This window comes from Dermochelys coriacea, chromosome 10 (genome assembly GCF_009764565.3).
Source record: "Dermochelys coriacea isolate rDerCor1 chromosome 10, rDerCor1.pri.v4, whole genome shotgun sequence".
NCBI classification, from domain to species: Eukaryota; Metazoa; Chordata; order Testudines; family Dermochelyidae; genus Dermochelys; species Dermochelys coriacea.
The window spans coordinates 9,129,934-9,151,911 of NC_050077.1; the positions used below are offsets into that span (position 1 = coordinate 9,129,934).

Sequence of the window (21,978 nt, forward strand, 5' to 3'; positions counted from 1 at the left end):
TGTACAGTTTGTTGGGACATTTTTACCAGTCCTAATTTTCTTCCCTCCTCCTCTGGCTTGTTATGATTTTTGCTGCTCCTTCTGCAGCTTCCTTCCTTTCTGCAAAATCTGTACCCTCAGGAAAAACAGATATTTCATTTTAATGGTACTTGGGTAAAAGTAACCGATAAGTGTGGTCTCATATTACTAATGTTTTGCTTTGGCAATGAGAAACTTATTTTACCGAAGTGACATAGACTACTGCTTGGCTGTATTTCCAAGGTGGATATGGGTGTTCTGGGCTTGATACAGGGGCATGTGTTTTGGCATAGCCTTTCCTGTCTAAAGCTTTTCTTGCTATGGTTTGTTTGATCTTCATGCATATTGTTACAAAACTGGGATCATTCATCTGTTTTTGCTGTTTGTTGTTGAGTCAGTTTCGTGGTATAATAAGTGAATCTTCATGTAATGAGTGAATGATTGTGGCCTTAATCCAAGTTTTTCCTTTTTCAGCCAGCTAGTAGGGATTTAACCACTTTTGCTGATGGTTTGGAACAGAAAAAGCCATCAATTCTTCACTCCTGTGTCAAGCATTTGTGCTACCTTGTGTTTTGTTTATTAAATACTTTGGAAAAAAATTCCTGGTCTCCATAGACTTCTTTTGGTATGCAAACCTATAGAGTGCTTTGGAATTTTTTTTTTCTTCCTGACACTATAAATAGGTGGCTGTCTGCATCAATAAATTGATACTTTTTTGAAGTGAGGGTCTTGGATTTTTTGCTTTAAAGCAACTGAGATGACAAGGCTATATTGTACTCTCTGAACTTTTGGTAGAGACAGAAAAATGTAAAGTTTCTGCTAAAGGAAAATATAGGGATAGTTAGCGAACAAATAACTTGCCCTCCTATAAACAGAAATGCAGGAGGTCCAGATGGAATAAATCTCTTGGATTACGTTTTCCATTTCCTCTGCCTTCTTTCAACGTGTCTGGTGGAAACCGCATCCAGTGATAAGGATCTGCCTGTTAATGACCTCACTTGTTTATGTATTTATGATGTTGCCTGTGGTGCCTATGCACTGTACAAACACTCGGGAAAACAGTCTCTGCCCCAAAGAGCTTAGTTTAAAAAAGCAAGACAAAAGGTGGTGGGAAGAGCTGTAATTTACAAACAGTGGGATAGGTGGTGATTGGTAATCTTGTTTAATACATTTGTACAAATGTATCTTATATTTTGATCCCCAGCTACCCCCTTCCCTATCCATTTAGTTCATTCCACACCCCTTGCCCCTCTCATTTCCCTTTTACCCAGCCCTCTTTCGCAGTTACCCCATCTGTAAAATGGAGATCATTATACTGACTGTTGAAAACTGCTTTGAGATCTACCAAATAGAAATATCTTTTGAGTGTTATATGGCTGAGTTGCAGAAAAATTCAGCCAATCAGAACAGCTAAACAGAAAACGCCCTTTAAAGTCCACCTCATCTTTAATCCATACATTTTACCTTTTTGTTAATTACACTTTCCCATTCCTTAACCTTAATCTTAGTGGAATTATCTCTGAGCTTGATGCTTATCGGTTTCTGTTAACAATTTAACTCCACCCATGGTCCTGGCTGCCACTGGCAGTTGAACCCCACCTAAAACGTGGGAGTGCTGGAGAACCCCCTGCACCCAGAGTTTCCCGGTTAAATGTTTAACCGTGTAGCCGATAGAATTTTAATCGGGTACCTGGTTTTTACATGTTGTTTACATGCCTAATTTATTACCCCTTTCACTCTCCCTGCCCTCAGATGCCCCATGGTTATGTGTCTCCTCACTAGGCCAGAAGCAGTTCAGAAACACGCTGGTGACATCAGAGCACCGTAAAAGGTTGCGTTGCTGCTTCTCTGCCAACCCCTGCTGCAAGACTGACTTCTTTCAAGGTACTGGAGCTCGTCACTACTGCTGATGGAGTAGGTGCTGCGGCCATGGTGCCCTAAGCAGTTCTGTCCCCTGGTCTCCGTGATTAAATGGGGAGTTTGGCTTGCAGCGTTGAGCAGAGAGGTGCCAAGGTCATGGTGGTGTTTTCTTAGCTAGTGGAACCTAGTTAGGGATGTTCACCCAACAACTGAGCCATATTTTGGGTGGCTTTACCAGGTATTCATGGTTGTGGGTTGCTAATTATGATATGACTAGGAAGGGGAGGGTTTATTGTTCTGGCAACTAGTGATGGTGCTTAGTCTCTCTAGACTCTCATTGGTTGTCAGTTATTTACTAGGGGGATTGTCCAAAAAAATGCTTGTGTATTTTGGATGTCTTCTCTCAGCCCTGCTTGGACCAATTTTCTTTCATTCATCCAGCAGCACTGGTTTACAAGTGGTTTGCAAGGAAATAAGTGAACAGTCACAAGGAGTTGGGATTGGAAACTAAACTGAGTTGCTGGTCTCCAGTTGTAGGGCTCTTCTTGGAAAATTAGGAGCTAGGCATCCAGAATGCAGTCTGCTACCTTAAAAGATTCTCTCCAGGCTGTTAATTTGTGGCTGGGATGTTTAAAGAAACCGGAGGGAATCCGGTGTCCCATTCTTACGAAAATTGAATAGGATTTAGGTGTCTAAATCAAGTTCCTTTGCAAATCCTAGCTTGTTTTAGCAACAAAGTGTAAAACCAGCTTGAACGATTTCTTGGGGGTTGTATTTTCCAAAGGGAAGCTGGCCCAGGTCACAGGGGAACTACCTTTTTAAAAAAGCTGAATTTGTCTGAGCTTGGAGCAACCACAAACCTAGACAGGACACTTGAAATTAATTTACTAGTCGTTGGGTGTCAATCTTGCCCCATGTAAATGGATGTTATAGGGATGAGTATAGATACTTTAAGACTTACCACCAAAGGTTTCTGGGAAAACAGCCGGTTGTGGCAGTAGAAGTAGAATCCTTGAAGGTTCCTACTTAACAACAAATTAGACCTCAAAGTTTATATCGAACTACCTAGTGAATTGCTGATCATGCTACTTGGGTAAAGAGTTAAATCTTTCCAGGGACTGACATCTACTGAAGGTTTGAAATTGGCTAGCAGCTACTCTGTGCTGTTAAAACAGGAGTCAGGACAAAATGTACCCCCCAGCTGCTAACCCGGTCAAAGCCTCTAATTGATGGTGAAAGTTCATTTAAACAGAACCAGCTGCCCTTGCGAGTCAGGGCCTACCTATTGGGAGCTGAAGACTCTTTTTTTTTTTTTTTCCTCCTTTTACAGGCCCTTTGATGAGGAAATCTTTGAGAAGAGAGAAATTATGAGAAGTCTGTCATGGTTACATTTACCCCACTTGTGCCAGGTTTCATCACGATTACGTAAGATGATAGGAAGAAATTTAACACTTCCAACATCCCCTTGTTGAATCTGTTTATCTTCGCTTTTGTATGCTGAGAATAAGAGCTCAGCCCTACTGCTGTGTGCTGAGTGGGTGGCTGGTCTTCATTCCTTTTACCAGCTCCTCTCTAGGGGTCATGTCCCAAGTGAGAGACCTGAGCCTGGGTGTGGAGAAGACACATGGCTGAAGCTACGTGTGAGGATAGGATTCCACTGAAATGAGATTATGCCTTCAAGCAAAATCAGGTGTACCCAGGGATAGCGTAGGGACATTTTGATCACATGACTGAACAGATGGGGGAAGCAATTATTTAGGTGAGCTTTCGTGATGGCCTGGAAAAGTTGCCATCGAGTGAAAAGCTAAAAAAGTTGAATCATTTAGAAAGATCAAGATTTATCAAAGAGAAGGTTAAGAAGGCAATTATCACAATCTGTAAGTACCTAGATGGAGACAAATTTCTGGTTGTCAACGGTTCTCTAATCTGGCATAACAAAATCCAGTGTCTGGAAGCCGAAGCCAGACAAATTCAAACTAGAAACGAGGTGCAGATTTTTAAGGAACGGGGATTAACCATTAGAATAATTTACCTAGGGATTTGGTGGATTCTCTATCACTCAACATCTCTAAATCCAATATGTGTGTTTGCTCAACCAGAAGTTATGGGCTTGATACAGGGATCCCTGGGTGAAATTCTATGGCCTGTACTATGTAGCAAGTCAGACTAGACAATTACAATGGTACCTTTTGGTCTTAATCTCTGAAAATACCTGATCCAAAACTCCTAGAGCTAGCACTGATGTGTGCTATTGTTGGCTCCTGGTCAAGGCATGTGTTGGACTGAGATGCAGTTGAGCCACTCTGCATCAAACCTTGAGAAATGATGCAGGGCTTGGGGTGGGGAATTGCAGCAAAAGAGAAAAGGATCTTTTTCTTCTCCACTGAACCAGAAAGATCTTTCACTTACCCAGATTATGGAGATGGTACCACAAGCTTCTCCCAGGACCTTGCAGAACAGATGCATCCCTGTGGTAATACAGGGTAGTGCTCCTGCTCTTAGTTCTTTCCATCTTCCATCAATTCCTTCAGTGTTACTTTAACTCTTAATATGTTTGCTTAGTAACTCCCTGTGCACTGGCTCTTTGCCTCCAGCCTCAGTGTTCCCTAGGAGGGCACTTCAGATAGAGCACGTTAACATGTGTCTGAAAAACAGAAGAAGCGCTATAAGAGGCCAAACTACACAAGCTAGGCCCTGTGTCCCTGGAAATGAAGGTTTTTGAAACCTTCTTGTGCTTGGCCGCCATCCTATTTGGCTCTGCTCACCTCCTGAAAGGGGTTATTAGATTGGCTTAATGATTGCTGTGCTTTTGGCAATCAAAAATTGTCAGCCCACAACAATCCGCTGCTCTTGGCAGAGACTGCCACTGGTTGGCCCCCACCACATACGAGCAGAGGTATGTATGTATGGGGAGAAATTGTTTTCTGAACTTTCTGCTGCTTTCCGAATAGAACCTATGGAGTGGGTGGGAGGGGGCATGAAGGGGTCCCAGGGCATGCTGAGGGGTGCTATGCGGGGATCATGTGCCTGCGCCTAACTTCATTATATTGAAGTATTTTGGCCTCTGTTTTCTTTTGTTTTGCAGCAACATGATCACTCAAGGGGCCTTCAGTGCAAATGTTGATGGCACATTTTCTGCGGGTCATTGAGATAACAGCCCCAATCATTAGTGTCACAGCGCAGTTCCTCCAGGCCTGAGGATGCTCAGATCTGGTTGCCAGGTTGGGAGGTGTTTGGATCCAGAGTGCAGGCTCACGCCCACACACTACAGGAAAAGAACATGACCGTAGCAGCTGTGAGGTCTGAATGGTTCTTGACATGATCCAAGTCTGCCCAAGGAAGAAGCCAACAGTTTTTATTCAACTCCCAGTTACTGATTTATTTCCCCCTCTCTTTGAAGGGCTGCCAAGGATTCAGCGAATTCTACTGCAGCAGTGTCAACTCGCTGACCCCAGTGGGACAGGCTCATCCTGAGGACTAACTTATGACTTAATTGGCCATGACTTGAAGAAAGGGCCGTTAAATAACCGCTTTCTAAGGGACAATCTTCCTAATAATTACATGTTGTTGTTCATTGAGAGTGTCGGTTTGATGCGCGTCCATGTGGATTTTGCTGGGCCCGGTGCCTTTACAGTTAGCTTGTCCACCGAACACAAGGTATGCTCTATGTGCTTCAGCCTGAGGAGACATCAGGGCCAGAAAGTTTAGCAGAACTGTGTGGGAGGGGGACAGGGAGGACCAATGTAAATTAGAGGGTATGGAGGATAAGAGGGAAGGGCAATGAGAAAGCAAGGGGAAAATCTGTAGCCATCATATGTGAGGGACATTGGGAAGGAAGGAAAAGGAGGCAGGAGTGTGCAGAAGACAGACTGGGGAAGGCCTAGGGGAGGGGCATTAGAATGCCTAGGAGAGCTGTTTGTATTGCATGTGGAAACCGAGCAGCTCCTTTCCTTTCTGTGCTTAATGTCACCGAGACTGGCCTAAGGTGGTAGCCCCTTGCCAGAGCAGGCAGTGTCGATGATGGGGAAGATCCAGAAGCGAGGCCTTCCTGACTTCCAAGGTCCCAGGGCAGGAAGGGTGAGAATGATTTTGGGCATGAGGATTCAAGAGGGAAACGGCAAAAAGTCAGGAATGCAATAGTAGAAGCCTACCAAGTGTAGCCAGTTCATCCTGTCTGCAAATTATGGTATTGTGGGCTAGCGATTAGGGCAGGAGGCTGAGACTGGGGCAAACTGGCTCTGCCACTAATTTGCTGCATGGCATTGGGCAAGTGGTTTCACTTTTCTGTGCCTCGGTTTCCCCATCTGCAACAAGAGGATAACAGCCACCCTTACAAATCACTGACACATTCCAATGGCATTGCTCATAGGGCTCCCTTTCAGCACCCTGGACAGCATTTCCTCCCCCACGCCTTTTCCTTCGTTTTGACACCAGGCTATTTCTTCACCACCCGGGGCTCAAAAACCCAGCAATGCTACTCCTTGAAGAGTGGACACGCTGGATCTTCATTCGCCAGAGTCCCCTCCTTGATGAGCCATGAATCAAAATGATCTGGCAGTTTAGCACATCGCTCCCATTTTCCCCCTTGACTTCTTATGCTTGTCCTGAAAGGAGGTTGGTGCTTCCCCAGTGGCATTACAGGATCTTCACGTTGGGAATCTGTAATTCAGTCTCGTGTGCTCTCAGTCAGAGATCTTCTCGGCAGTGCCCGTGGGTCCCTGCCTGTGCCCTACACATCCTCCAGCTCTAGTGTCAGGGTATGTAGGGAGGGGCAGATCCACCACTGCTCTAGGTCCTTCTCAACCACCTGCAGCTGGACCCGACCATTGCGGTGTGGTTTTGTGGTTATACCCAGAGGTGAAAGTAAGCTGGTCCAGTCCAGCGTACTGGACCGGCTCCCCTGGTGGGGATTTAAAGGGCCCAGGGCTGCGGCCTCTGCGGGGAGCCCCAGGCCCTTTTAAATCATCTCTGGAGCCCTGTTGCTGCTACCCTGGGGCTCTGGTAGCCAGGCTCGGGCGGTGATTTAAAGGGCTCAGAACTCCACGGCGGCTGGAGCCCTGGGCCCTTTAATTCGCCCCGGGGCTCTCAGCCGCCTCTGCAGCTGGTAGCTCCGGGGTGATTTAAAGGCCCTGGGGCTCCCAGCCAGAGCCCTGGGGCCTTTAAATCTTGATTTAAAGGCCCCGCCTCTTCTGGTTGAGGCCACGCCCTCTCAGGAAAATACCTGTAAGTCCCTTAGGTTACTTTCACCCCTGGTTATACCTCTTGACAAGAACGCTTGTATCTCATGCTGATCGTCAAAGCCTTCAGGAGGGAACTTTCTGACCCCAAACGCAGCATTACAACACTGGCCAGACACGGCCCTTTCTTTGGGCATGTGCAGGAGCAGAGTTGCCGTTCTCGGGAGCAATAGCTATTGGGCCCTTGCCAAAAGTGGGGTATGCCTACAAAAACCTCGAGTGGTTCAGCCGGTGGTGTGCTGGGAGCCTTTGTCCTGCACCCCAGTATCCTCTTGTTGTTACCTTGTGCTTCCTGTCTGTCTGCATCCACCCATTGTCTCACCTTATGCTTAGATTGCATCTTCGGGGTATGGATGCTGTCTTTTCATGATGTGCTTGTACAGGCCTTAGCACTGATCAGTGATTGGGTTCCTAGGCATTACTGGAGGACACATCATAACAGACTTGGGGCACCAAGCAGCTGCTCTGGCCTGTCAAGTCCTGTGTTCTTAAAGGCCTTGCCCAAACGCCCACTCCACATAAACCTAGCGAAGACAGCAAGGGACAAGTGAAATGGAGAGCTGACGAACTCCGAGGGATATTGGTCGGAATCAGTCCATTTCGTTAGCAGTGTTCTTCAGTCATTTAGGGCTCTCGTCTGGTGCTCGGGCTTCTTTTCTATGCCAAGAACCAAATGCATCCGATGAAGTGAGCTGTAGCTCACGAAAGCTTATGCTCTAATAAATTTGTTAGTCTCTAAGGTGCCACAAGTACTCCTTTTCTTTTTGCGAATACAGACTAACACGGCTGCTACTCTGCATCCTGGGATAACGTCTCCGTTTAGAGATGCCATTACGAAATTTACCATGCTGGAAAGGATCATTCAGCCACGATCCCTTCATCTTCCCTGGGGTGAGTGGAACATGTCGTTCTGGTAAAGCGTGTCCTGGAGTCGTCATGGCTGCAGCGCCCCTCCTGGGGGTTCCACCCTTTGCCCAGGCAACTTTACCTCGGTGTTAGGAAATGATTTAAGGTCTCGGTGGGAGGGGAAAGACAGTAACAGCCCATTGCCTGACCAATTCAGGGAAGCGATGGGCAAGCAGCCATGCCCAAGGTGAGGCTAGCAGGAATTGCAGCCTGGCTTCTCTTTGTAAGGCTGTGGGATCCTGACCTGATTTGAATCAAGCCCCGTCATCGCTGTCCGTTAATTAATTGTGTAGCTGGTGGAGACTTGGAGGATGCAGCTGGTGGGAGCTCTCACACAAGTTGCTGCCGAGGTCTCTCCTGATGCACTGCTCGCTTCTCCTTAGCAATCCTGTCCCCTCCAGGAGGTGGATTTTCCCCCCAAACTTTGTGGATATGATTTATTCTCCCTCCCCCCACCACCCTTGGGTGTTGGATTAATTGGAGATGGCTTTCACTTTCTGTCCTAAACTACGGGCTGTGTTACTTTGCATGTGTTACTGACTCCTGGCAATGTCTGGTGAACACTGGACCTGTGCCCATTGGCACCAAAAACACAAGCACCCACCACTAGAGTTAAACGAGTCCTCTCCTCCCCTTCTCTTCTACACAGGTTCTCCACTCCACTCATCACTTTGGTATTGGTGCAAATTCAAAAAGGGCATTTCTACGCAGCAGGCTTTTAGCCTTGCTTGAGCTGGCCACTAAAGGGAGACATGACGCTGCCTTCCTCACCAGAGGTGGTAACGTTTAGATAGTGGGGGCAGTGGTTCATGTAGGGGAAGCTTGTGAAGCTCTTTGAGATCCTTCAGACTGAAAAGACACTCTAGAAATGTTGGATGATGTTATATCAACAGCTTCCCAAATGCCTAGGGTTTCTTTTTCTAAAGGTCAGGACATACTTTGGTACTTTGTACTTAATGCATCTAGGTGAGTGAAAGTGTTCTGAGTTTCCAAGCTTGTAGCAATCCTATGAGAGATTTTTGGGCGGGATGGGCCCAAGGGCCTCTGTACTTATGCTTGCAGCTACAGCCCAGTGGAGCGCTGACTGCACAGTGTGAGGGCAACTGGCTTTCTGCTCACTGCACAGGAATCAAAGGCCTGCTCCACAGAGTGCGACGCTGCTGCAGCCAGGGTCTTAAAAGGCTGATGTAAAAACTGAGCGTGGACGGACCATTCTGAACAAAGGTAAGAGGGGGGGGGAAATCACTAAGGAAACAGGTGCCTAAAGAGGCACCACCGGGGGTTTAGAGAGAATAAATCCAGCCAGACAAGCCTGATTGGTTTTTTTTGTTCTGAAGAATTACAAAATGCTGGGCCAAAGGGCCTGCAGGTGTTGCAGCAGATTGGGATCTCAGGAAAGCCTCAGATACAGTCTCACAGAATCGTACTTAAAGATTCAATCGGGGCTTGCACAGAAAAGCTGGCCTGTGGCCTCAGATCTGAAGCACTAGGGTAGCTGTGGCTCGCAATGCATTGAGCGGGGCAATTGCCTCCTGAGCACCACAGGGACCAGCATGGGGTCCGTTCTGATGGTGCGCCTTCGTTACTGATCTGGAAGGTACATCTATACAGCCTGCGGCAGCGAGGCTCAGAGCCCGGCTCAACAGACCCAGGCTTGCGCCATGGCACTAAAAATAGCCGTGTAGACGCTGTGATTCAGGCTGGAGCCCATCCCCCTCTCTAGCCTGCACAGCTCTTTTTAGTGCCAGAACGTGAACCCGAGTTTGTGGAGCGGGATCTGAAACTCATTGCCGCTTGCTGTGTGATGTACCTGAAGAGGGAGTAAGGAGCACCTCAATGAAATGCCTAGATATTAAATTGGGACAGCCCTCTGCAGTGTGGACTAAAATCAGTGAAGAGGCTGATTTTTGGCTTCCAAGCATCGCAGCAAATCTATGCAACCAGAGAGACTTTAGTTAAATGGATGGGCTGCTTCCTGCCCTTTGGGCACCAAGCTTGCAGCTGACTGAGTGGTGCTGCGAAGGGGAAGGGTTGTCTTGTAGCTGGGAGTAAGGAGTCCTGGGTTCGGTTCCCGGCTCTGCTAAAGTTTTCCCTGCCTGGGCACTTAATCAGCCTGTGCCCTCATCTGCAAAATGGGGATAATACTTCCCTGCTGTCACGCATGAGTGTGACACCTCCCCAGCGCAAAGGGGCCACTCTTTGTAAAGTGCTATAGAATCCTGGCATGGAAGAAGCCATTAGTAGTGCAGTGTATTTGTTAACCTCTATGGACCCAGCGGGTGACCGACTGGCAGCCATTCACTGAGCTGTGGTTTCCTGCATGGCTTGCAAGAAGCCAACCCTAGCCCTCCAGCCCAGATTCCTCTTACTACCTGAACCTCTCCAAGGAGAATTAACTCTTGTCGGTGTCTTTCTCCTCCTTCTCCCAGAGTCATCTTCCCAAAGATTGCCCAGCAAAGCACATCTCTCCAGAGCAAATGTATCTGTGGTGCCTCTGCCATATGCTTTGCTCTGACAGGAGGTGATAGTTGCAATGGGGCAGCTTCAGATCAGGCAGCCTGGCAGGTGCATCAGTTTCAATTCACTTCCTTTGCGTGTTGTCTGTGACCTTACAGCTCTGGGGGTTGGGGAAGGGAAAGGAAAATCTTTAACAATTAAAAAAAAAGGGGGGGGGGGCAATTAAGAAGCAGCCCCAGCCCCTGGCACTCCACAAGGATCTGAGCGCAATAAATTCAGGTTAGACTCACTAATCTTTTCTGACGTTGGAATTATTCCATTCGGGGTTCCGGATCGCAGGCTATGGAGAAGTGCATGAGCCACAGCCCCTTGCCTGGCAGTGGAGGACGGTAAAGTGTAGCACAAAACTGCTGATAAACCCAAGGGCAGGTGTGCTCACCTCAGGCAGTTCCCAGCTGCAAATCTCTGCGGCCACTGGCATGGAGGAGAGATAAGGGCTGGTGGGACCATGATTCAGCAAGGGAGGAAACAGAACCATCTCTTCAGCTGGCTGCATTTTCTGGGAGGGCTAAAGAAATAAAAGCTCTAAAGTGACTGGACTGTACACACACGTACACAGACTCTCTCTCTCTCCCTGCCCCTTCCTGACTGGCCCCATTAGCAATGACTGCATTCACCGTGTCACTGAAGTGCTCCCACAGAGAGGTTGTTTCTTAGTTTGTGGTAATCTTTGTGTCCCAGGGATGCATGTCTGCACAGAGATGAGGTTTGCAGCGGCTATTCGCTCAGGCCTGGTCTACGTTACAGAGCTTACGTCAACCTAACTCGGTAAGCGTCCACACTACATTGCTGTTCCCGCCGATGTAAGTCACCCACTACATCTCCTTAATAACTCCAGCGCTGCAAGAAGCATAGTAGTTAAGTCGACGCAGTGTCCATGTACACACTCTTGCTTATATTGCCTGTTGCTGCCTTTGACAGCTGGGGCCTCACCACACCGGGGCAGACCGCTTGGGCTGTCAGCCCCCCACAATCCCCACTTAAGTCAGTGCAAGCGCTCCTGGTGAGGACATGCACCACCAGGTGAAGGAGGGTAGGGTGGACATGAACAGCCAATGTAACTACTGCGGTGGCTGGGCAAAGAGAATTGTATGAGGGGCTTTAGCAGGGAATGTTTTATTCCTGAAAAATAGAATGTTAATAGCACAGCGCGATGGTTAGCGTAGGTCCACTGAAGTGTGTCTACACAGGCTCAGGGGGGTAAAGACCTTTCCTGGGCATTTCATGCAGGAATCTTGAATAGGAGAAGAGACGTTATTTTATCTCTGTATCTGGCACAAGTAGGACCACTGGTGTCATATTGTGTCCAGTTCTGGTGCCAGCCATTCAAGGAGATGTTGATAAACGGTAAGGTTCAGAGACAAACCATGAGAACAATCAAAGGATTAGAAAACCTTCTCGTGAGACTCAAGGTGCTCAATCTATTTGGCTTAACAAAGAGAAAGTGAAGGGGTGCCTTGAGTACAGTCTGTAAGCCCCTACAAGGGGAACAAATATTTAATAATGGGCTCCTTAATCTAGCAGAGAAAGGTAGAACATGATCCAAATGGCTGGAAGTTGAAGCTAGATAAATTCTGCCTGGAAATAAGGTGCAAATTTTTGATTGAGGTTAATTAGCCATTGGAACAATTTCCCAAGGGTCATGGTGGATTTTCCATTACTGACCGTTTTTAAATCAAGACTGGATGTTTCTCTAGAAGATGCTCTAGGAATTATCTTGGGGTAGTGCCACGGCCAGAAGGTCAGGAGGTCGGACTAGATCCCAGTGGTCCCTTCTGGCCTTAGAATTTGTGAATCTTTCACAGGGGGATTTCTTATTTATGTATTTACCCACCAGCTGGTGCATAGAAATGACTCTCCAGTTGTGAAGCAGTGCAAGAAACCGTCTCTGGCAGGGGGTGAGGCTTAGCTGTATCCAGAGACGAGGAGATGGTCTGGTGGTTAGGGTGCCAGCTTGGGATTCAGGAGATCCAGGTTTGATTCCTTGCTCCCCCTCAGAGTGTGTGCACAAGTCATTCAAGCTCTGTGCCTCAACTAGGAGCCCTCCCCAGCCTCTGGGGTGTGTGAAAGGACAAATAGGTTAAAAATTGTCTGGTGCTCAGATACTATGGACCTAAGGACCACATGAGTGAGAGATTCCCCCTCCCTGCATTCATCCTTCTAGCTTGGTGGCAGTGTGTCACCACTGCCCATTGCTGGCTGGGAGAGAGGATGGATACGCCCAGCTAGTGTATTGTCAGAGGGTAGGTTCTCGGTGACATCTGCCCCCACCCCTGTGGCTGCGTGTGCTGAGAGCCCTGGGGCAGGGACAGTGCCTTCATTTCTGTTTGTATGTTGTTGCCCTGATCAATGATAGGCGCTGATGGAATAGATGGTTCATCAATCAGTGTGGACAAGTCTCTAGCTGTAAAGAATTTAAAACTGGAAAAGGGCCAGTGGGTTCGGTGTCTGAGCCTCTTAGATGTGTCCTGGGCTCTGTATAGTTGAGAACTGGGGTAAAAAAATGTAAATCACCCAAATGACTTAGGAGGCTGTGCCCCCTATTTAAAAGTGACGTCGGAGCCTACATCTCGTTCACTTAGGCTCCTGAGTACATAAATGCCTTTTGAAAGTAGAACACAGTCTCCTAAGTCATGCATCAGATGAAGCGAGCTGTAGCTCACGAAAGCTTATGCTCAAATAATTTGTTAGTCTCTAAGGTGCCACAAGTACTCCTTTTCTTTTTGCTAAGTCATGTAGGCACTTTGAGAACACAACCCCTGAGCTCAGTGAGTAGAGGCAGCTGCAGGGCAGATGCCTGGTTCACGTGGTGCACGTGTCACTCCTCACTGAGCAGAGAAGCTTTAAGGCTTCCTTGGTGAGGGTCCAGAAAAACCAGCATCAATCTTCAGCGTCCTCCATCACAGAGGGTTCGGTGGAGACTGTTATTTCAGACTCTGGCCCTGGTGACCTGACCTTGTTCTACAGAAATCTCCACGTGTACTCACCTTGGTTTGAGTGCTGGGCTGGGATCTTTCTCGTCTTTGTTCTGCAGATTGTAGCCTTGATCTGTCTCACCTGCTGCGGGGGAGGGAAGCCACCAGCATTCAGGTCAGGACTGGCATGGTCCATTTTCTCCATGGCAGTCTCCCGTGCAGGGACGTAGACATGTAGCTCAGCCTAGGTGAAAGGGGCCAGATGAGCAGTCCTGCAGCCACACGCTGTACAGGACTGAACAGGATGGAGAGCCTGGGCCACAGCAGGGCAACCCGCAGTGCTCTGCTAACACAGCCCAGGGCCTAGAGCAGGTAGGGAGTTGGGTTTCCAAAGCCAGCGTAATCCTTGGGCTCTCTGCTGAGGCTGCAGCTGCCTGGCATGCGTTTGTGATGTGGGCAGGTGTCTGCTAGGGACAGGACTGATACACTTCAGATAGCAATAAAGTGGTAGCAACTTTAGATCCCTGCTGACCTGGATTACATCTGGGCCACTGACCCACTGGTGAAAGACACCAGATCCACTCACCAATCTCCAGATCCCCCCCACCAGCCTGTCCCTGCAGGATGGTGATTATGTTCCACGTTTGTCTGTGATTCACGGCCCCCCCCGGCATGGCAGTGACTCTGGGAACTTGTTCTTGTATGAGGGGAATGGGTCAGAGCCTGTGTGTGTGTGTGTGGCAGATGATGGCACTGTCAGTTTTGCCTGAGTGAGGACTGCGGGGCTGGGCCCACTGTGTTTTGTATACAGAGCCCATTAAATACGGTGATGAATTCCCACTCCCAGTGGCCCTGAGAACTCATGTCTCCAGGAAAACAATGGCTGGAGTATGGCTTCCAACCTAGGACCTCTGGGCCTGACCAGCCCTTGGGAGGGAGGGGCTGGCGGATGTATATCTTGACTCGTAGGTTAAATTTCCCCATTTCTAAAGTGGGACCACTGGCGGATTACCACATGGGCCAATGGGGCCTGTGCTCAGGGACCCCAGCCAATTTGGGACCCTTGGAAAAACCTTTCCCCACCGTGGCCCTGGAGCTAGAGGAGCTCTTGCTTCCCACCGCGGCCCCAGGGTCGCAGCAGGGCACAGCATCTCTGGTCTCGGGGCAGAAAGCAGCAGGGCTGTGGGTGGAACAGGGGTGGGGTCGCAGAGGAAGGGGTGGAATGGGGTGGGGCCATGGGCAGGGTCCACAGGCAGAAGGGGTGGAATAGAGGTGGGACCGCAGGTGGAAGGGGTGGGGTGGGGCCACAGTTCCGATGCCAGGGCCCCAGGAGATCTTAGTCCATCTCTGAGTGGGACCCTCCCTTTCCTATTTTCTGGCAGTGCCCACACAGCTCAGCCCACTTCCCCCCCCACTCCTGCGTCCCCCTCTGGGCCAAGGCCTCGTAAATTGCTCCCACCCACACCATTTAAAGGGATCTGCTCTCAGCTCTGGCCCAACCGAGAGTTGCCCCTAGGTGCAGAGAAAAGTGCCTCCTCCTCTTTCCACGTATTTTTATTTTACTGATGAAACTTTTGCACCCAATAATAAAAATGCAATGTCTGGTGCGGGGGGAAAGAGGTTGGCTAGCAAGCAATGGGCTTGAGTGTCCGCCTCATGGCGCCCTGTGCGTGGCGAGAGAGGTATGCAGCAGAGCTGGGCAGGCTGGGCCAGAGCCGTTCCTGACTCTCATGTTGCAGGGGAGCGGAGTCCAGGGAGCCTGGTTGCATCCTCACCACAGCCTGCAGCCGGTCACTCACCCGCCTCCTGGGCTCCTCCGGCCCTTCTGTTGGGAGAAGGGTTCCCTGGGGTCCACCGACAGCATCTGTACCATGCGCAGCCCTTTGTCCACCGCGTATTCTCCCCACACACCCCATCACAGTGGTTACAACCTGCAGCATTCTCCTGCTGTGAGGTCCCAGGGCTTAACCGTCTCTGCCGAGCTTGGTCACCTTTAGGGTACAGTTCACGATGCACCATTGTCCAGCTGGCTTCTCCTTCCTGGGGTGTTACCATTGGGTGCTGTCAGTCAGCCGACGGGGATAGCCTACAGCAGAGTCAGTTTGTTGCCTGCCTAGGGAAAATGTTAATTGTGTTCATTTTAATTTCATGATGGTGCCCAAGTAGCAGGCTGAGGGGGACCTAATAACAGAGGAAGCTCAGTTAGATGGCAACCATCACTGTTGGGGCAGGAACCAGTAGAACAGGGGAAGGTGCATAGGGTGCAAGTGACAGCAGGACGTTTGGCACCGTTGTTCCTCCCCAGCCTCTGTCTCCCAAGGAGAGCCCAGCGACAGAAGACCTTCTGGAGGGTGAGTTGATAGGGATACGGCTCTTCTCCACAGACCTAGAAAGAGGGAAGGGGACACGAGCAGTGTGATACTCAGACTGAGTTTGGGAGCTGCAAGTGGTTTATTAATGCGTCTCCTGTGGCTCTTTGCAGCAGATGATATTAACACGTGTGACTTAATTATTAATCAATCAGGATGATTTTACTAGCTTATTAACCAGCTGTAGTTGATAACATAATATTTGGCCAGTCATTTTGCTGTGAGAATACTATATATGTATATAAACTAAATATCTCCCCGCCAGACTGTCTAAATCTGAATCTATAGCACTGCAGTAAATGAGATAATGAATTCACACCACTGTGGCTCGTTTGGGTCGCTAATTTGGCTCCTTAACCCCTGAGGTCTGAGCATCCCTGCAACAGAACAAGTGGCGAGGATCTTATCGGGAAATAACTGTTCAACTCAGGCCTGATTGTCTTGGGTCAGACCAGAATGGGCCTGGAAGGTGACTCTGTGAGCAAGTGGACACGAGGCTGGAGATGTGTGGAGGGCGGCAGGGTTGCAGGAAGAGCGCGACCGGGTGGGCCGAGTGAGTGGATGTGCCTGTGTGGGCGGGTGGAAGTGGATATAACTGTGAGGATGAAAGCTGGAGTGGGCACCTGTTGGGGGGAGGTTAGGGGCTGGGTGGGGGGCGGGACAAGCGGGAAGAGTCAGTGGATGTGTGAGAAGAAGGATGGGGGAGAGCATCCATGGCTGTGAGAGCACGAGCCAGTCAAGTGCTGCAGTGCGAAGCTCGGGCCAGCAGCCTGTCCCCCTCCACACCTTACCTGGATCAGGACCATCTCTGCAGGTTGCAGCTATTTTTCCAGAGCTGGTTTTTAATTATCTTTACTGGCCTACAAAGAATTGCGCGCAGGGCAAGGAGGCATTCAATCAGACAGAAGCCTGGTGGCCTCAGACACAGGTCAGGCCAAAAGCAGTTGCCCCAAAGGGCTCAGACATGGCTGTCCGGGAGCCCTGCTCTGGGCCCCGCTGCCACACTGAGGGCAGCAGCCAGCACCATCTGGCCAGCACAGAGGGACTCCTTCAGGCCTCCAGAGGGGGCTGCCTCCAGAGAAGGACAATTGGTGGAACATGTTAATGAACGACACACACTGGAGCCAGGGGAGTGTCTACATTAGGGCTCCCAGTAGGTGTTAACAAGAGAAGCAATTTGTCACTAAAATTCCCTAATCTAGGCCAGGCCTTTCGAGGCCCCTTGCGGCCAAGGGAAACCATGTTTCTGCTTGCGCAAACACCATGCCTATGTTAGACTGACTTCCCCTGAATTTCCCACCGCTGCTACCTGCAGCGAAGTCCCACCAGTCATAGCGCCTGGGAGAGTGTCCGTGTAGACAGACTCCCAGCCGCCACTGTTGTGGAGACTTGCTCGGAGCAGGCTTAGTCACTGTGGTGGTTAAAATGCTGTCAACCTGCCTAGACTAGAGCCCTTCCACTGACAGACCCATACAGCGGTGGTAGCAATGGTGGGAAACGGTAAGCTGCTGTAACGTAGGCCAGGCCTTAGAACCACATCCAGCCTGTCAGATCCGCCAGGGCAGTAAAATGCACAGTAGAATTGATTCTGTCCTTGAAAGTTAACTTCTGTTGTGTGGGTGTAACGAGGGAAGGTCACAGCCTTCTGGGTCTGGATTTAGCAGTCGTTCGATAGCTGTCTAAAGCAACGCGTCCAAAACAATCCCGAAAGCACGATGGCACAGAACTGAAAGGATCAGTTCAGTTCAGAGCCCTGCGTTTTGCCTGGAGATCATTTTACTAGTAAATCTATAAAATAATTTTCAATGGAACTTCAACAGTCACAGTGAGACTGGGTTTTAATGATAATCTGAGATACTCGCCAAAAAAGAGAAGCTGGGAACCTGGTTCTTCCAATGGTCAGAGATTCTGCCTCTCTTGGCTGGGAGCTATTGTTTTACCTCTTTATTGTGGTGACATTGTCATTGTTTATTAACATCCTATCAGCTCTAACACACTGGGCTCTTCAAGGGAAAGATGTTGATTTAAAATGCAAACACAAATGAAATGAACTGGTTCTACAGGTGGGGGGGGGAGAAACAGCATCTGTGTTTTCCATTCAATTACATTAGATTTAAGGGCTCTCTCTTAATGTGGAGAAGCAGTGACTGCCAAGTACTAAGCGATCCTTAAAGCCTTTGTCTGGTGCTGGATGCCAGAAAACTGAGGCATAGTGCTTGTGCCATGTAGCCTTCTTTTCCTTGCCACACTGACTCAAAATGAGAGTTACATAAACATAGTGTAGACTAGAGCTGCTACTGTAATGATCGTCTACATGTGTAATGACCTACCAGCACCATGTAGGGGCAACGTGGCTAGAACTCAGGACTTTCAGCTCCAAAGCCTGGGCTTCTACCATGTTCCCAATAAGTAACTTGGTTAACTGGTAGCTGTAGTAGGTTCTTATCCTTTATGTGGATTGGCCACCAGAGGGGAATATGTTGCTCATACCTAGTGTGTTACATTTGAATGTAATTTCTGGTGCAGCTGTGTCACGCAGGTAGTACCAAACATGTAAATAAAACCCATGAGCATGAACCATTAAATAGTTCCCTTCCCCTTCGCACCGACTCACCTTTCACAGAGTGCAGACATCCTCATTGGTGAGCCCTGTGATCTGAGCGATGGCTATGGATTCTGTGTATGCGTGGCTTCCAGAGACCATGGACCTCCTCGAGGAGCACCTCTTGGGCTTTATCTTGGAGAGGTTGATGCAGTTCTTCTGGCGACTCCTCAGGTACTCTTTGTAATTCTTGGAGAGCAGCATGTAAAGGAAAGGGTTAAAGCAGCTGTTGCTGTAGGCCAGGCAGGTCACGATGAAATTGATGTAGACCATGGTGGTGGTGGTGAGGTTCCCTGGCTTGTAGTAGTAGATGCTGAGCAGCTGCCAGAGCCAGAAGGGTATGAAACAAGCCCAGTAGGTGAGGACGATGCTCAATATCATGTACAGGGTGCACCGGTTCATTTCCCTGGTGGTGAAAACAGCAGTCTGAGATCTCCAGTATGTCCTGGCCAACTTAATGTATAAGTAGCCGATGACAAGCCCAGGGGCCAGGATGCAGGTGTTAAAAAGGATGGTGAGGTACACTTTGTTGGTCTCCATCTGCCAAGTGGGGTGGCACATGCACTTGGTCACCCCGCCCTGGTCACTCGTCCTTAGGTCTATGAGGATCATGGTTGGGAAGGCAAGGAGGACACCAGGCAGGTGACAGTCCTCCGGTAGTTTCTGGATCTCCCAATAGTGTCTAATGGCTTGACTACGCTAGGTACCTTTCAGTGCTCATGATAGTGAGGATGAAGATGCTGGTATGCATGGTGAGGAGGTCCAGGCTGAACAGGACCCTGCAACCCACATCTCCAAAGTACCAGTCCTTCACGAAATACGTGCAGACTACGAAGGGGATGGTAGACAGGTACAGGAGATCTGCCAGCGCCAGATTGACAATATAAATGTACATCGAGCCAGTGAACATCATGGAGAGATTCACGACCGTCAACGTGTAGATGTTGCCAACTGTGCCCACCAGGCACATCACGGCCAGGATGCACCCCAGGAAGGAGGTGACCAAGACATCACTGGTGTCAGCGAGGACTTCAAACATGGCATTGGCGTGATCCGTGGTGTTATTAGGGTGGCAGGGCACAGAAGTGCATTGACCCAGCTCCATCTCTCTGCAATTATGGATTTTTCCAGCCCCAGAGCATAATAATAGATGCACTTAACTGTGAAGATGTCGTGTTGAGAAGCTGTCATCAGACGTGCAGACAGATTCCATGCAGCTGAGCAGACAGGGCTGCGTTAGATACAAAGGTCCCTGTCACTATAACAGCAACATTCTGATTTTTTGCCGGTGCCCACAAATTTACAGCCTCTAAAAAAGCAATTGCTGCTCTCCCTCAGCTGTATGTTATTTCACCCTGCAGAAAACAGCCTTCAAGGACCACAGATGGAAGTGAATATAGGAGTCCGTTACCTGCAGACAGCTGTCTTCAAGTCCAAAGGCTAAAGCCCCTAACGTATATTAAAGCTGTGGCTGGCAGATAGATGGGGAAGCGATCACTCTGCTGGAAATAATCCTGGTACAGCTGCCTGTCCAAGCTATTTTCCTTCCCATGAAAATTCATGCATTTATTTACTCTGATTGCCTTCTAAGTGGTCCTTATGACCCTGGGGGCTTTTAAATTGTCAGCAATTGAACTGAAGCTGTGAGCAAGAGTTGCTATTCTCCAGACGTGTCCAAAGTTCTGTGAAATGACAGATAAACAGTGGCCTGAGTGCTGTGCAATAGGAGCTGATATCCTCCCAGAGACAGAGAGATGTGAGGGTGATTTGCTCTCCTTGCAGATGCTAGAATGTAAATCAGAAGCAGTGTTGATTTAATTCCAAGGCAGATCTTAGCTGCTGTTAACAAAGATAAGGCGGGACCACTGAGGGGTCCCTGCCAGTCCTCAATGAGGTGGGTATTAGGCTCTGGGCTGAGAGCAGAGCTGGGATGATCTGTTCCTGCAGACTCCTCTCTCTCCCGATGCTGGTAAATCCATGCATTTTCCAAGAGCTGGAGCTGGAGAGGGGTGGGATCTGCTGCTCGGACAGCCCCCCAAGAGGTGGGATTTGTCCCTTTTTGGAACAGAGAAGAGGAGGTAAAACCAGCACTGGCACATTCTTCCTACCAGGATGCATGCACACACCCTGCACCTGCTCCTTTAGCAACACTGGGTGTTGGACTCTGCCTCTTGAAATGTATTTCTACAGGGAGATCTTTGCTCCTTTCTTTCTAGGCTCTTGCACAGTAATTTTAATTTTGCACAGCTCTTCCTTTGTGCTTCAGGGGGGCGCTGAGAGGCTAATTCCGCTGTGCAAGATGCACATACCCTCATTTTGATTTGGACACGGCGGGGGTCTATTTTTAAACCTGCTGCCTCTCTCAGGATGGAGAGGTATTAAACCTGCGGCTGGAACATGTATTCCAGGAAAAGTGAGCAGAGAAGCATGAAAAGACCAAAAGGAAATACTGTCTAATGCCTCATTCCTGTAATAGGAGGGCCATAAAAATCAGAAGAAAGTGAATGGCATAACCCTAGCTAACAGTGGCATGAACAAAGTGTGATCACTTAGATTTCCACAGTGCCTTTTATAACAAAAAGATTGCCAGAACAGATTAGATGAAGATCCCCTTACTTTGTGATGGAGTCATCTCTGGGGTGGAATGCATCAGCTGCTTAGCAGCACACAGCAACAGCATGTGATTGTTTAGGAGAGGAAGTGAAGAATAATAATGCTGTATCTAATTGTAGCTGCTGTTTAAGCACATGGTGTGTTATCCCAGTTTGTGTTTTGGCAGGATACTGGGGCTCCCAACTCTGGCGAGACAGTCTGGGACATCCTGAATGAGTCCGTCCGAATGAAGAGAACCCCCTCCCCCTGCAGCAAGTCACTGAAACTGAAGCAGTGCTGCTGTTGCTCCACATTAGCACTGGTGTTGAGGAGATCTGAATGCACCTGGGCAAGGAAGAGGTAAGAACTGCATTTCTCCCACGTGTATTGATTACGGCATGAATCTTTCAGCCATATCCTACATACAGACTGAGGCCATCCTATACAACCGTGCTTTGACCATTGTCTCAGTGAGTCCCTCGCACTTACTATATAATAAAAGGTATGTTGCCCTCACTAGGTGTGGCATCTATGTAAGAGAAGAGAACCCCAGAAATTCCTTAGTCACTGGTCAGCTACGTAATACATATTACAATTGTTAAAGCCACAGTGGCAGGTTAAGTTTACAAGACATCCTGGGTACTGATTTAAAGTGCAGTTCTGCTCTGAGGAGTGACAGTAAAAATAGCATCATTGCATCTCCATCAGGTGTCGCTAATTCCAGACCAAACAGAGTCACTTTAAAGGTAAAAAGATTTGTTTTTCCTTAGCTGCCAGTCTGAGATCTTTCAGAGTAGCAGCCATGTTAGTCTGTATTCGCAAAAAGAAAAGGAGTACTTGTGGCACCTTAGAGACTAACAAATTTATTGGAGCATAAGCTTTTGTGAGCTACAGCTCACTTCATCGGATGCATTCTGCAGTCTGAGATCTGACAGCAAAGCAGGACTGATTCATTCTCTCTC

At 48.7% G+C, this 21,978-nt stretch overlaps 1 protein-coding gene across 1 annotated transcript; it reads right to left on the reverse strand.

Moving 5' to 3' along the window:
• Window positions 1-15,011: 15,011 nt before the first annotated feature.
• LOC119862554 (urotensin-2 receptor-like) lies at window positions 15,012-20,405 on the reverse strand. Its single transcript, XM_038419439.2, is given in 4 exon segments — window positions 15,012-15,839; window positions 18,437-19,056; window positions 19,059-19,121; window positions 19,124-20,405. Coding segments are annotated over 3 exon segments (1,086 nt in total). The 5' UTR covers window positions 19,530-20,405; the 3' UTR covers window positions 15,012-15,839; window positions 18,437-18,439.
• Between the last annotated feature and the right edge of the window lie 1,573 nt (window positions 20,406-21,978).